Genomic DNA, 15,209 nt, shown 5'->3' on the forward strand with positions numbered 1-15,209 from the left:
TAGAAAGACAAGCGCACACACACACACACACACACACAGACACACACACACATACAAACACTAACATGTATATGATCATCTGGACCCTCTAGTATATATATAATATATACATACATATGCATCTCTTATCAAAGACCAAGAACAGGCTCCATAGAGGTCAGGGTGGACCCCAGCAGACACAGTCCAGTCTGGTACCAGGGTTCAGGATTAGGCTGGGACAGCAGTCACTGAGAGGCAGAACCAGATTCAGTATTAATATCTATAATAGTATAAGTCATGAACAGTAAAGACCTGTAAACAGATGTTCTCTCAGTTGAAGCTCGTTTTTACCACCGTCCCTGAAGGCGTGTGGCGCTTGATTGGCAGGCGTGTCGGGTTCCCGGGGGCGGGGCCTGGTGTCATGGCTGCGCCCTGTTCGGACCGACTCTTCGCGAGGTAACGAACTTTTTCACCCGTTTCACGTTTAACCGCGTTTTTTATTCGTTTATTCACATACAGGAACTGTCTGTGCGCCGGAAGTGACGCAGGAGAGGAAACAGCGGCTCTGCTAAACACTGTTAGCATGTTAGCTCAGCGCCGGGCTGTTAGCATGCTAGCTTAGCCGTGAGCTAACTGAGTCAGAGCAGCAGGATGGGGCTAAGATGCTAACAGTTAGCTTCAGTGACGCCAGACACGTTGTTAAGCTTAATGCTGCGTTCATGACAACTCGGATGTCGTAGCTTTCCGACCTCCTACTCGGTGAAACTTCATCTGCCCCTAGTTCACGGAGCAGCTGTTGTCTGACGTCACAGGCTCCTGGAGAAGCAGATCCTGCAGCTGAGGCTCGTCTGCTGTGACGTGTTCTCCCTCGTGTCGTCACAGTGTTTCCAAGTTTAAAAACAAGGTTTAAACGTCTCAGCCTGTTTTCATATCATCAATAACTGACCAGAACCTTGAACAAACTTCGGAGAGAGAAGAACTGAAATGACAAACATCTTTTCAAACATTCATTTAACGACTCCTTAGATTCTTTGGTTTGAGCCGAGTCTCTGCTAACATGGAGGAGGATTGTGACGTACACTGCAACCAGACACCAGGGGGCGATCCAGAAGATGTGGCTTCACTCTGTGCAGCTGTCATGATGTTTGTGTGTCTTTGGTGCTGAGATGAGCTGTAGCTTTAAAAAGTGAAACACAGTTCTGGACAGACCGTCGTCCTTTGTGTCTCCAGGTGTTGACGATGTCCAAGGAGCAGGTGACTATCAGTGAGCTGCTGCTCTCATTGGACAGTTCAGAGCTGCAGGAGGCGGAGCAGGTGAGGGCGACAGTCAACCAGCAGCTGAGCTCAGGTGAGTCCACCTGCAGAGACACATTCTCTTCCTGTCTGTCTTCGTCATGTGACCTGTAGTTTCTCCTTCCAGACAGAGGAGGTGCGGTTCTCTCCTCTCTGGTGGAGTATTACCTCGACTCCTCGTCTCCTCAGGCGGTTCTCCTCCTGTCGACCATCAGAGAACTTCACCACAAGGTCAGCAGCATCTCACTGTCACTCTCCAGCTGTGTCGAGCTGCTCTGACGTCAGTGTTCACTGATTTCAGCTGCTGCTGGAGAAGCTCCACGAGTCTCTGAACAGACCTGGAACCAGATTGGCTGCTCTGACTCTGCTGGGTCACCTGATCCGCAAGCAACCGCCATGGGTTCATCACATCAGCCGCTCCCCCCTGCTGCCGTCACTGCTGCGCTACCTCAAGGTGACCACACGGATATACACACTGAACATAAGCTGTGTGTACAGAGGATCAGGGGTTGTGGATCAGCTGTTTATTGTGGTGTTGTTGTGTTTTTCAGACAGACAGCGATGTGGCCGTTCTCATCACTGCAGTCCTGGTCCTCATCACTCTGTTACCCATGATCCCTCAGGCCGGGAAACAGCACATCTACGACTTCTTCGACGTGTTCGGACGCCTCGCATCCTGGAGCTATAAAAACCCTGGTAACACACGCACACTATCACAAACACACACACACACTAGTCTGAATGTGATCAGTGGGGTGTGTGGTTCGCTCTGATTGGGGGTCTCCTCCTGCAGGTCATGTACCTGTGGTTCACCTGGTCCACCTTCATGCAGGTGTGTACTCACTGTTCCACCGTCTGTACGGGATGTTCCCCTGTAACTTCATCTCCTACCTGAGGCTCCACTACAGCATGAAGGAGAACCTGGACACCTTCCAGGAGATCGTCAAGGTCAGTGACCCAACAGACCACTACAGACCACTACAGACCACTGCAGAGCACTACAGACCACTACAGACCACTACAGACCACTACAGAGCACTACAGAGCACTACAGACCACTACAGATCACTACAGAGCACTACAGACCACTACAGAGCACTACAGACTACTACAGGCCACTGCAGAGCACTGCAGAGCACTACAGAGCACTACAGACCACTACAGACCACTGCAGAGCACTACAGACTACTACAGGCCACTACAGAGCACTACAGACTACTACAGGCCACTACAGAGCACTACAGACCACTACAGACCACTACAGACCACTGCAGAGCACTACAGACCACTGCAGACCACTGCAGACCACTGCAGAGCACTACAGAGCACTACAGAGCACTACAGACCACTACAGACTACTACAGACCACTACAGACCACTGCAGAGCACTACAGAGCACTGCAGACCACTACAGACCACTGCAGAGCACTACAGAGCACTACAGACCATTACAGACCACTACAGACCACTACAGATCACTACAGACCACTGCAGACCACTACAGACCACTACAGAGCACTACAGAGCACTACAGACCATTACAGACCATTACAGACCACTACAGACCACTACAGACCACTACAGAGCACTACAGACCATTACAGACCACTACAGACCACTACAGAGCACTACAGAGCACTACAGACCATTACAGACCATTACAGACCACTACAGACCACTACAGAGCACTACAGAGCACAGACCACTGCAGACCACTACAGAGCACTGCAGAGCACTGCAGAGCACTACAGAGCACTACAGACCACTGCAGACCACTGCAGATCACTACAGACCACTGCAGACCACTACAGAGCACTACAGAGCACTACAGAGCACTGCAGAGCACTGCAGAGCACTACAGATCACTACAGACCACTGCAGACCACTACAGAGCACTATAGAGCACTGCAGAGCACTACAGACCACTACAGACCATAACAGACCACTACAGAGCACTACAGAGCACTACAGACCACAACAGACCACTACAGACCACTACAGACCACTACAGACCACTGCAGAACACTACAGAGCACTACAGACCACTACAGACCACTGCAGACCACTGCAGAGCACTACAGAGCACTACAGACCACTGCAGAGCACTACAGACCACTACAGACTACTACAGACCACTACAGACCACTGCAGAGCACTACAGAGCACTGCAGACCACTACAGACCACTGCAGAGCACTACAGAGCACTACAGACCATTACAGACCACTACAGACCACTACAGAGCACTACAGACCATTACAGACCACTACAGACCACTACAGACCACTACAGAGCACTACAGACCATTACAGAGCACTACAGAGCACTACAGACCACTACAGAGCACTACAGACCACTACAGACCACTACAGAGCACTACAGAGCACTACAAACCACTGCAGAGCACTACAGAGCACTACAGACCACTGCAGACCACTACAGAGCACTGCAGAGCACTGCAGAGCACTACAGACCACTGCAGACCACTGCAGACCACTGCAGATCACTACAGACCACTGCAGACCACTACAGACCACTGCAGACCACTGCAGATCACTACAGACCACTGCAGACCACTACAGACCACTGCAGACCACTGCAGATCACTACAGACCACTGCAGACCACTACAGAGCACTGCAGAGCACTGCAGAGCACTACAGATCACTACAGACCACTGCAGAGCACTGCAGACCACTACAGAGCACTACAGAGCACTGCAGAGCACTGCAGAGCACTACAGACCACTACAGACCACTACAGACCACTACAGACCACTACAGACCACAACAGACCACTACAGACCACTACAGACCACTACAGACCACTGCAGACCACTACAGACCATAACAGAGCACTACAGAGCACTACAGACCACTACAGACCACTACAGAGCACTACAGAGCACTACAGACCACAACAGACCACAACAGACCACTACAGACCACTACAGACCACTACAGACCACTGCAGACCACTACAGACCATAACAGACCACTACAGACCACTGCAGACCACTACAGACCACTACAGACCCCAGCACACTGTAGAAAGCAGTGTGTACAGCAGTGGAGCGGGCCACAGTCAGTGACTGAGCAGATCCAGAGTGAAGTGAACCCACTGATTGACAGCTTGTTTACAGCTCTGAGCAGAAGCTGCATCTCACTGTTGATTATTGATTAATGATTAATGTTAATGATCTGAATCAGATTGTGATGAAACTGTCAGTCGAGGATCTGAGCAGCTGCTCCACTCGTTTCTCACTCACACAGAAATATGAGCTGTAGAAAGCAGCTGTTGCTTTTCTCAGATAACACCAGTGTCTCTGACGCTGCTGCACTGACCCTGAGGTACCTCTCTCTCTCTCTCTCTCTCTCTCTCTCTCTCTCTCTCTCTCTCTCTCTCTCTCTCTCTCTCTCTCTCTCTCTCTCTCTCTCTCTCTCTCACAGCCGATGTTGGAACATGTAAGGGTTCACCCTGAGTTGGTCACAGGGACTCAGGACTATGAACTGGACCCGTCCAGGTCTGTATTCTCTTTGTTGTTATTAGTCTGTTGTTGTTGTTTGTCTTTTGTAGTTGTCTTTAATGTTGGTCACTTCCTGTTTTACTGCGATATTAGTGTGTTGTGTAATATTAATGAGGGACCGCTCCTACAGTGGAATATAACAACTGAGCATTGGACAATAAAATGTGTTCTCTGCACGTAGTAAACAATTCACCTTCAAATAATTTCTGTCTTGAAAAATGATAGAGACAAGATTGAACATGAGAAACATGAGGAAGGAGAAGCTGGGAAGAGACGCTCCTTGTGTCATGTGACCCGACCTTCTAGACCACATATGTCAAACTCAAGGCCCGCGGGCCACATACGGCCCACGAATGAATTATCTTTGGCCCGCATGATAAAATATATTTACTATTAGAGCTGGCCCGCTGGCAGAGTTTTCAGAGTTCTCAATACAAAATAAGTTTTGAGAATTCCTGAGGGTCAGTGAACAGGTCAGGATGGGGCACATGACAATTCTAGACCAATGGCTGGGGGGTTCTGTGGGAGAGCAGGCTCTCATTGGCTAAAAAGGTTTTAAATGGTCCTTGTGGTATTTTGACCAAAATATGTTAAAGACATTTCATTAAGACCCCAAGGAACCATATCAACTGTGAAAAAATTGGCATAATATATATATATATATATAACAAAATAAACAAACATCGGTATCGGCTATCGGCTGTTGTTTTAAACATCGTTATCAGCCAAGAATTTCCATATCGGTGCATCCCTAATTTTTATTTAATTTATTTCATAATTAATGTTGTTTCATCGTCGATACTCTATATGCCTTGTTAGTTCCAGGTTCAATATGTGCACTAAGGTTCTTTCAATAAGTTTTCAATAAACGTTGAACCCACTGTTTATTTGAGTTGGACACCCCTGGTCTAGACCTATAGCAGCAGAACTGAGATCAGGTCTAAGATGAACCTGGACCGGCTCTGACTAGAAGCTTTATCGTAAAGGAAGGTTTGAATCCTCAACGTACAGAGGGAGTCTGCCTCCACAACTGAAGCTGAGATGATTCCACAGAGAGGAGCTGGATGCTGAAGCTCTGGCTCCTCCTCCTCCTCTAGAGACTTTAGGGACAACAGCCTGGATTCTGGGAGCTCAGGGCTCTAGTGGTGATAAGGTACGATCAGCTCGTTAAGGACAGAATCAAAGGACAAATCAGGATCAAAGATCCCTCCCAAGTTCCTGATGTTTCATTGGAAGCAAGACGATGTCGTCTCGAGCAGCTTCATCATTAGATCATGTGTGTCTAACGTGTTTAGGGTCAAGTATCAGAACCTCAGTTTTATATGAGTTTAATAAGAACATTACAGCTCATCCAGGTTTTTATGTCCTTGAAACATGAAGTTTAGTTAATTGATTACTTTGTTCAGGCTTTATTGAAAGTATAACTTGGTGTCATCCGCAGAACTCAAGTTTCTGTTTCTTATTCTCAACGGAGGGGGGGGCATCAGTCAGCTCCTATTCGAGGTCTTGGTCGCTGGTGTTTCATTGATCGCTCCGGTGAAGAAGTTCTCTTAACATGACATCACAGAAGTCTTCATGCCTCGTGTGTCCCAGGTGGAGGTGTTATGAAGTCCATGACATCGTGATCGAGTGCTCCAGAGTGTCTCTGGATCCTCTGGAGTCGTCGTGTGAGGACGACAGCTTCTCCTCCCTCAGAGACCCCCCTTCCTCACCCTCACCCAGACCCCCCCCTCTGTCCTCCCCCCTCCCCCCGCTCGACCTCACCTGCATAGATGGCGTCAGCAGCACAGGTGAGCTCATTCAAATTCCATATACATGATTTTGAATGAGCAGAAATATATATGTAATTTGAATATCTATTTGATGATCTGTGTTTTGACAGGAAGCTCAACGAGTCCGGCTCTGCCTCAGTTGACCTTTGACACTTGCATACAGGTCAGTGACTTCTTTGTCTCCTTGCTGATGATCATAGGAGGGCCACATGTTTCCCATCATGCACTGCAGCAGTCTGAGTGTCTGATGAACCCATTGTCTCTGTGTTCAGGCTGATGATGTCACATGGAGCCCCTCCTCTCACTGTGGTTTGTCGACGCCCCCCCCTGAACCTGCTGCCACCGACTCCACCCACCCACCAATCAGAACCGCATCCTTCTCAGGTGAGAAGATGGATCAGATCATCGTCAGGATCAGTCACATGTTCATCACTTCGTTCTGAATGTGAAACTAAAACTCATCTGTTTGACTCCAGCTGTGGAATGTCCTCCGTCTCCCTCGGTCCCTGGGACATCACTGAGCCGGTCCAACCAGGACGCAGGTCTGACTCCTCACCACCACCAGGTGAGCTCAGGACCACGGCTCGGTACTTTACAGCAGACGACCTTTATTGTGAAGGATCTGTGTCTTTGTCCTCGCAGGTGAAGCAGCAGCCAATCGCAGAGCTGGATGGGTCAGCCAGTCAGCCAGTCACAGACAAGGAGGAGACAGTTCAAAGTGATGTCATCACCAGCAGCGGAGGTGAGGTGATGATCGATGTGATCAGCTGATCATGTCGTCCTGCATCCACATTCCCATCATAAACATATGAGCCATAACTGAGGGAGCACTTTATTAGGAACAGACTCAGGCTCCGCCCACACTAACTCACCTGCAAGAGAACCTCTGAGAGTTTTCAAACCAGTTTACACAAGTCTCAGATCCAGAGGCTGCACCAGGTGCAACCACAGCATCAGTGCTTGTGTGGGAGGAGCCTCAGTTCTTCATGATGGACACATTCGTGTGTGTGTGTGTGTGTGTGTGTGTGTGTGTGTGTGTGTGTGTGTGTGTGTGTGTGTGTGTGTGTGTGTGTGTGTGTGTGTGTGTGTGTGTGTGTGTGTGTGTGTGTGTGTGTGTGTGTGTGTGTGTGTTGGAGTCATGTGATGTTTAAACTCTTTGAACTGATGATGAGGAGAAATGAGTGAAAATCAAACGCTTCTGTCTCGTTTCTCTCAAGACTCCACCCCCCCTCAGCACGTCCTCCTCACCTCTACCCCCAGCTGTGGCCAGTCAGACTCCTCCCTCCCCCGTCCTCCCCCCTCCATCTCACTCTGCTTCACCCCACCAACCAGGTCAGAGGAGGGAGGCCTCTTCGATCAGAGTCCCGCCTTCCCATACGAGCCCCTGTTTGAGCTGGCTCTGCCTCGAGCCGCCCAACTCTTCATCGGGAGGAAGACTCAGGTCAATTCTATCTATCTGTCTGTCTGTGTCTGTCGCTCTCTGTCGCTCTCTGTCTGTCAGTCTTGATGTGATTGTATAAATTCTATTATTTTAATTTTTTTTAACCTAAATTTAACACTAATTTCACACATATGAATCCACATTTATCAGAGGATGCGTTTTATTTTGTATTAACAAATCTAATCAAATCTATTAAATATGTTCTTCTTGTGTATCCTGTTGTGACCTGTAGGAGGTGCTGGAGAGAGCAGCAGGTCAGCAGGAGACGGGGGGAGGAGTGGAGGGAGAGGACAAGAAGCCGGATCAGACCTCCGTCTCCCCTCTGGACGCTCTGGACCAGCTGATCGTCCACGGACGAGACGCCCATGAACGCCTGAGCAGCAGGTGAGACTGTTACCACGCCCACAGGAAGAGCCCTGTCACATGACCTCCCTCTGGATCCTGTTTTCATGAGGGAGGACATTTAGGTCCTCACTTCTTCAGTGGCCAGTTTGGAGTTTAAGACTTGGTTTCATGGTTAGAGTGGTTAGGGTTAGGCCCTCTGGAATGTGAGTGTCAATGAGTGTCCTCAGTGTGTGTGTGTGTGTGTGTGTGTGTGTGTGTGTGTGTGTGTGTGTGTGTGTGTGTGTGTGTGTGTGTGTGTGTGTGTGTGTGTGTGTGTGTGTGTGTGTGTGTGTGTGTGTGTGTGTGTGTGTGTGTGTGTGTGTGTGTGTTGCAGGTTGTCAGCAGTCAGTAGGTCGGTGGATCGAAGTCATTTTGGAGGTAAACAGCAAAGCATGAAAACCAAAGGTACCTGAATTAACTCACTGACTCAGCTTGTTATATTAATTCACAGATGATCCAAGCTTTCAGTCTTCTTCTCCTTGATATAATTCAGTCTCTGCTGTTGTTACATATTCTTTTAATTTGACATTACTCGATTGAACAGAGACACTAACTTTACTAACTGCACTAACCAGACTAACTGTTCTCTGTCTCGACTGAATAGATCAGTTATTCACAGGCTGCAAAACACATTGATGTCTGTCTATTGTGTATGTGTGTTGTGTGTTTTCATGGTCTGTGTGGATTGATGGTCTTTGTGTTGTGTGACGTGTCAGGTGCGGTCGTGGGGGAGGAGCTTCAGTCACTGAGGAGTCAGTTGTTGCTGATCCACGGTCAGCTTCAGTACGAACGTTTCAAGCGGCAGCAGCACGCCATCAGGAACCGGCGCCTGCTGCGGCGAGTCATCAGCTCCACCGCCCTGGAGGAGCAGAGCAGCGCCATGGTGACACAGCATGCTCTACACTGATTGGCTGGTGGCAGCCAGCGTCAAGGTGCATTACAGAATGGACATTAAGTGTGTGTGTGTGTGTGTGTGTGTGTGTGTGTGTGTGTGTGTGTGTGTGTGTGTGTGTGTGTGTGTGTGTGTGTGTGTGTGTGTGTGTGTGTGTGTGTGTGTGTGTGTGTGTGTGTGTGTGTGTGTGTGTATAGAGGGCTCAGTTGGGCGTTCAGGACGAGGAGATTCGTTCTATGAAGTTGAGTCTTGAGGAAGAACAGAGACGTTACACACAACTGCAGCAGGACACACACGAACACACCAACCAGCTGAACACACAGATCCAACAACTGCTGCTGCAGCAACAGGACGAGCAGACACACAACCAGAGGCTGCAGGTACACACTGACACACACACACCCTAATAACCACTTACACACACAAATTAATACACACTGACACACACATTAATATTCACTAACTCACACACTGATTAATACACTTTGACACACACACACAACAACCGTGTTGTGATTGGCTGTTTCAGAGCGACCTTCAGGAGTGTCAGAGCAGGCTGACAATTGTGGAGGCGGAGCTTCAGAGTGCCAATAACAAGGCCAACAACTCTGAGCATCAGCTGACCCAGCTGTCACTCAAGGTGAGGAGCATGTGATTGGCCCGGTCAAGGAGGTCGGAAAAGATGGAGAAGAGTTTTTTGGGGTTAGAAAATGAGGATTGAATTCTAGTTTTGTAAAAAGAGCGTTTGGCTGCAGAGGCAGAGAAAGAGGAGAGGACATGTGGACCTGGTGTGAAGTAAGAGGACAGAGAGTCAAGAGAGGAGGACAGAATAGAAAGGAGAGTGTCTGTGGAAGAGTTAGGATGCATGGGTGAGAACGAGTCAGATGAAGGGAGATAAGACAGAGGAGAGAGGGAGTGTGAGAGGATTGAGAGAGGAGTTCAGAGAGGAGTGAGAGAGAGAGGGAGTGAGAGAGGGAGTGAGAGAGGAGTGAGAGAGGAGTGAGAGAGGAGTGAGAGAGGATTGAGAGAGAGAGGGAGTGAGAGAGGGAGTGAGAGAGGGAGTGAGGAGTGAGGGAGGAGTGAGAGAGGAGGGAGAGAGGAGGTCAGAGAGGAGTTCAGAGAGGAGTTGAGAGAGAGAGGAGTGAGAGAGAGGAGAGAGGAGTGAGAGAGAGGAGTTCAGAGAGGAGGGAGAGAGGAGGGAGAGAGGAGGGAGGGAGAGAGGAGGGAGAGAGGAGGGAGACGGACAGGTCCAGAGTCTGTGGACGTGGTCTTCAGTTTGAGAGAGGAGGTGCTCGGGGACATGAAGGTGACAGTGAGGTTAGAGGTAGAGCAGGTTGTTCCCAGCTTGATGTGTCATCCAATCAGACAAAGAATGAAGAAGATGATCATAGTGATGCTGGTGATGAAGATGATGAAGATGGTGGCCCTGACCCGTGGTCCTGTGTGAGTGATGCTGTGTCTGGATGTTTCTCTGCAGCTGAGCAGCAGTGAACAGTTGCAGCAGCAAATCTTCTTGATGAACCAGCAACTCGTCCTCCTCAGAGAAACTAACAGAGCTCTGACCAATCAGCTGGAGGGAGGAGGGGCCAGCCGTTTGACCGTACGACAACACACACACACACACACACACACACACACCTCTCTATAGTTGGGGGGATACTCACTGACATAATGGGTTCCCCAGCCCCTTACTCTAACCTTACTTTGACTTTGTGAGGACCATGAACATTTTCTCTCAAAGATGATTTTGAGCCATAATTGGCCTGATAACTAAAGATAGAGACGCCCACACTGAGGTCGTTTCCAGACACTTCTTCTGGATCCATTCAGACTTTAAACCAGAAGGTCAGGAGGAGGAGGTCTTAGCCCTGACACCTCCACGTCCTCCAGAGGAGTTCATGTCAGGAAGCAGCTCTACACACACACACACACACACACCTGCAGCCTAAACCTAACATTACATTGACAAGATATAGTAATCAAATCATATATCACTATATTTCTTTGGTGAAATGTTTCACTAAAGAAAACAAGTTCATGTCGGGTTCTGGAACTTTTTTTTAAATTTATCAGTGAATTAATCTTATTTCTCTCTTTGCGCCTGATTATCATGTGTGTGTGCAGGAGGCGTCCATGCTGCAGTGCAGTGTGGGTAAAGAGTGCCAGCGTCTGAGGGACAGTGATGTCCAGCAGAGACAGAAGCTGGAGGCAGCCAATCACAGGATCCTGGAGCTTGAGAACCAGCTGACCAGGAAAGATCAGTTGATCCAGGATCAGAAGAAACTCCTGGAGGACACCAAGGCCCAGAACAGGTCAGATTCCTAACCTTAACCAGTTAACCATAACCAGTTAACTAAACCAATCCACCTTAACCAGTTAACCATAACCAGTTAACTAAACTATCAACCTTAACCAGTCAGCCCTGACCAGCCTGCTCTACACTGATCGCTGAACGATTCACCTGTAAACAAAACTCAGAAGTTTAGTTCATGTTATTAACAACAGTCGTACATAGGATCAGACATCATTCTATAATATAGTATAAGCAAGTGTGTGTGTGTGTGTGTGTGTGTGTGTGTCTCTCTCAGAGCGGAGTTGTCGGCCTGTGACAGCCGCTGCCTTGCTCTGCAGCGGGTCAGTCAGAGCCTGCAGACGGAGATGCTTCACCTCTACAGTCAGATCCACCTGGAGACTCACAGTCGCCCTCAGGACGTCTGCGGCAGGTAAACTGATGATGTCATCCTGTGATGTCACTGCAGGAGTCAGGACTTTATCTACATTTCACCGGTTTCTTTGACGGAAAGTTGAGTTTACATTAAAATGAGTTTTCTTCTGTTTGTCACAAATCTGAGGAATAATTCATGTTGCAGTTTATCCTCCGTGTCCAGAGGCTCAATGCTAAACACGCTGGTGTCAGCTGACTCAGGATCTGTGTACAGCAGCTAACATTAGATCACAGAGCACAAGCAGAGGTTCACTGTATTATTTATGGATCAAACCAGTCAGATGATAACAGCTGAGGAGGTCGTGTGATGTCATCTTTCTCTCCCTCAGGCCCAATGGCGGCAGTGTTGCTTTACCTGTTGCTCAGAGCAGCCTCAGGCCCCGCCCCTCCTCTTCTTCTGTTGGTATAATAAATGGAGTGGTGTCCACCTCCCCCCTGCACCTCCCGTCCTGCTCCTCCTCCCCCCTCTCCCTGTCCCCCATCGAGTCCCCCCTGGCCGTGGGATCGTTCCTGGAGCAGCGAGCGCGGCAGCTGTTCGGACCGACCAATCGCAGCCCGGAGGAGGAGGAGGAGGAGGAGGAGGAGGTGGTGGAGGATGAGGAGGTTCAGTCGGAGACCCTTCTTCTGGATCATGAAGTGGAGGAGGCCACCCTCCTCTCAGAGAACCCTCAGATGACGCCTCCAAGCCTGGCTACAGCTCACAGCTTCACCGCCTTCAAACCCGCGGCGCTCCCCCCAGGTCCTGCCCCCCCCGCAGACCTGACCCTCGCTGTTCGCCAGAGGAGACACGAGCTGAGCATCATGGACTACGACGAGACGCTGCCAGAGTACTGAGGGAGGACCGGAGGCTGACCTCAGATCAGCAGCTGACCTGCTGACTGGTCTGTTTTCACATCTGCCTTAAAACACTGTGCGTCCCAACCTTCTCCTGCTCGAATGCTAATCAGCCAATAAGCTGACAGAGATTAAAGAGAATCAGTCGGAGTTTCACCTCCAGAGCACAAATGATTCTATGAAATGATAAATGTTATAAATCTCAGTCCAACTAAAGAACTGAAGCTAAGATAGAAATCAGAGAGAAACTTAATCAACACTGTAGTTTGTTCTAATGCCAACAGGAGCTCGTCAGCTAAGTGGCTTTTAGTTCAAACTAATTAATGAGCAAGTTGATGGATGTTAATTTAACAGAAGAATAAAGAAATAAGTTAATGTTAACAAAACGTGTATGACGAAAGAATAATTTACTTCGATGTAAGAATATATCCAGAATTGTGTCAAGATATAAAACGAGTTATAAAGAGACATTAAATTGAACTGTGAAATCTTAAAAACTAAAAAGCAGTCACAGCTGATAAATACAACAGAGCCGATCACATCAGTCATGTGACTAATCGGATGTTAAAAGTCTCTCAGCGAACAGAGTCGTGCTGATATTTCCCCTCAGCACATTGACTTGTGAATGAACTTGCTCACGCTCTGATAGCTGTGCAGTCATCGTGACTTTCCTGAGTCTGAACGTCGGATCTTTAGAGTTTTGTTTTTGTCGTCAGGAAACAATTAATTAATCCAAAAACAAGGGAAGAAAGTGGAGGTTTGTTTGAATGAAGAAAACAGGAGCTGTGATAATGATCCAGCTTCATCTGCAACATGAACCTGCCTTCCTGTCCCAAACATCAGATCTTCTTCTCTGCAGCTGCAGCATCAAAACACTATCAACCTCTTTACACCAAAACTAGTGGTTATACATTTCAGGGAAACAAACATCATCACACGTTTCCACGAATCAGGTTTGACTTCCTGTCTGGACTGACGCTGAGCTGCTCCAGTGACTGTTACCTCTCCTCCTCTGGTCGGTTTGAATCTGAACCTCAGCAGACATGCCCCAGCTAGCTACTTAACAGAGACAGCATCATTAGCACAGCCATGATGTGCTGTGTAGACAAAGGTGCATGTGGTTTAACAGCAGGCGTGTTCACAGTGTTTGTGCCTCAGAAACACTTCTCAGTGGAAACTGACCAAAGGTCTTCGTGTTTTATTTGCGTCTCTGGAATACAGAGCTGATGAAGATCAGTGAGGACCATGTGGTTCACAGGCTGAATGATCCTGTTCACACTGAAGCAGAACAACACATGTCTGGGTTCATTTTGTCCAGTGTGCAAACACACAAATAACTTCAATAATGATGAAAACATCAGGCCTGCTTTAGTCCAAACAAGCTGCAGCATCTGAAATATGATTTGTTAGTTTCATGCTCACTTATAACACTGTCCACAGTTGATCATGGGGTTCCTCAGGGTTCTATTCTTGGTCTGTTATAGTATTTCTTATTTACAGATGTAGCAGCAGACCTTCATAAACATAATTAAAAGTTAAAATGGATAAAAACAGCAGCGCCCGTGTGATTGAGGCGTCGTTATTCATTTTTAAACTTCTGGTCTGGATGTTGAACAAACTGGTTCGAGGTTTATTTTGAAAGACACTTCTGCTGTCAGTCTGTGGGAGACTCAGCTGCAGGTGAACTGATGCAATACAAACTCTGCTTGATTCTCTTTATCCACGTGTGTGTGTGTGTGTTAAACAGAAAAGGGAAAAAGTTGATCACCACCTCCAGCAGGTGTTTCTCAAAGTGATCCCACCTGTCACCTGCTGCAGAGAGGCGGAGTCACTCGCTCTCTGCTGGACCATAATGAATCAATAACACTTCTTCATATCCAGCATCATTTACAGCCAGAAGAGGAAACTGGCAGCTCAGGTTCACTTCAGGTGCAGGACGTGTTCATTCCAGCTGAGCTGCTGCTTCCAGCCTTTATGCTAAGCTAGGCTAGCCGTCTCAGATACTGTGAAGCTGCACTGTTTTTCTCATTCTGTGTGATGTTGACTTATCAGGTGTCACATCTGAACATGTTTGAACCTTGGTCTCCTTCATCTAATGTGAACATGTGACCAGATCTTCACCATCACAAGCAAAGAGAAGTGAAACTGGTCCTTCAAAGTAAAGGCTGACTTCATCTCATGATGACAAACGAATGAATTATCTGATTCTTTCTTTTTCTTCAGTGTTGTTTTCACCTGAGAAACACAGGGGGCGCTGTTCTGTGTGATCACCAGCTCGAATTGACAAATATGAAACTGTGAACACTAAAATAAAGATTTATTCATAACCAGCGTCTCCACTGAACTCTGTGGATGACTGACGGAT

General features: G+C 48.1%; 1 protein-coding gene across 3 annotated transcripts; it reads left to right on the top strand.

Moving 5' to 3' along the window:
- The first annotated feature begins 378 nt into the window (after positions 1-378).
- Positions 379-15,171, top strand: tsc1a (TSC complex subunit 1a). 3 transcript variants are annotated; one of them, XM_053421509.1, is made up of 22 exons: positions 379-435; positions 1,210-1,327; positions 1,400-1,503; positions 1,574-1,726; positions 1,824-1,968; positions 2,066-2,220; positions 4,720-4,793; positions 6,390-6,586; positions 6,679-6,731; positions 6,841-6,952; positions 7,045-7,133; positions 7,211-7,310; positions 7,786-8,009; positions 8,242-8,393; positions 8,728-8,798; positions 9,110-9,276; positions 9,483-9,665; positions 9,815-9,925; positions 10,763-10,885; positions 11,410-11,597; positions 11,874-12,008; positions 12,340-15,171. In XM_053421509.1, the coding sequence occupies exons 2-22, from the start codon at positions 1,219-1,221 to the stop codon at positions 12,842-12,844; spliced, it is 3,150 nt and encodes a 1,049-aa protein (XP_053277484.1). In that variant the 5' UTR covers positions 379-435; positions 1,210-1,218; the 3' UTR covers positions 12,845-15,171. The 3 variants fall into 3 exon arrangements, with proteins under 3 accessions (XP_053277484.1, XP_053277485.1, XP_053277486.1); XM_053421510.1 differs by having other exon boundaries at positions 8,728-8,771; XM_053421511.1 differs by having other exon boundaries at positions 382-435; positions 1,210-1,293; positions 1,828-1,968.
- The last annotated feature ends 38 nt before the right edge of the window (positions 15,172-15,209 follow it).

The sequence above is a fragment of the Pleuronectes platessa genome, chromosome 4, assembly GCF_947347685.1.
Source record: "Pleuronectes platessa chromosome 4, fPlePla1.1, whole genome shotgun sequence".
Taxonomy (NCBI): Eukaryota; Metazoa; Chordata; class Actinopteri; order Pleuronectiformes; family Pleuronectidae; genus Pleuronectes; species Pleuronectes platessa.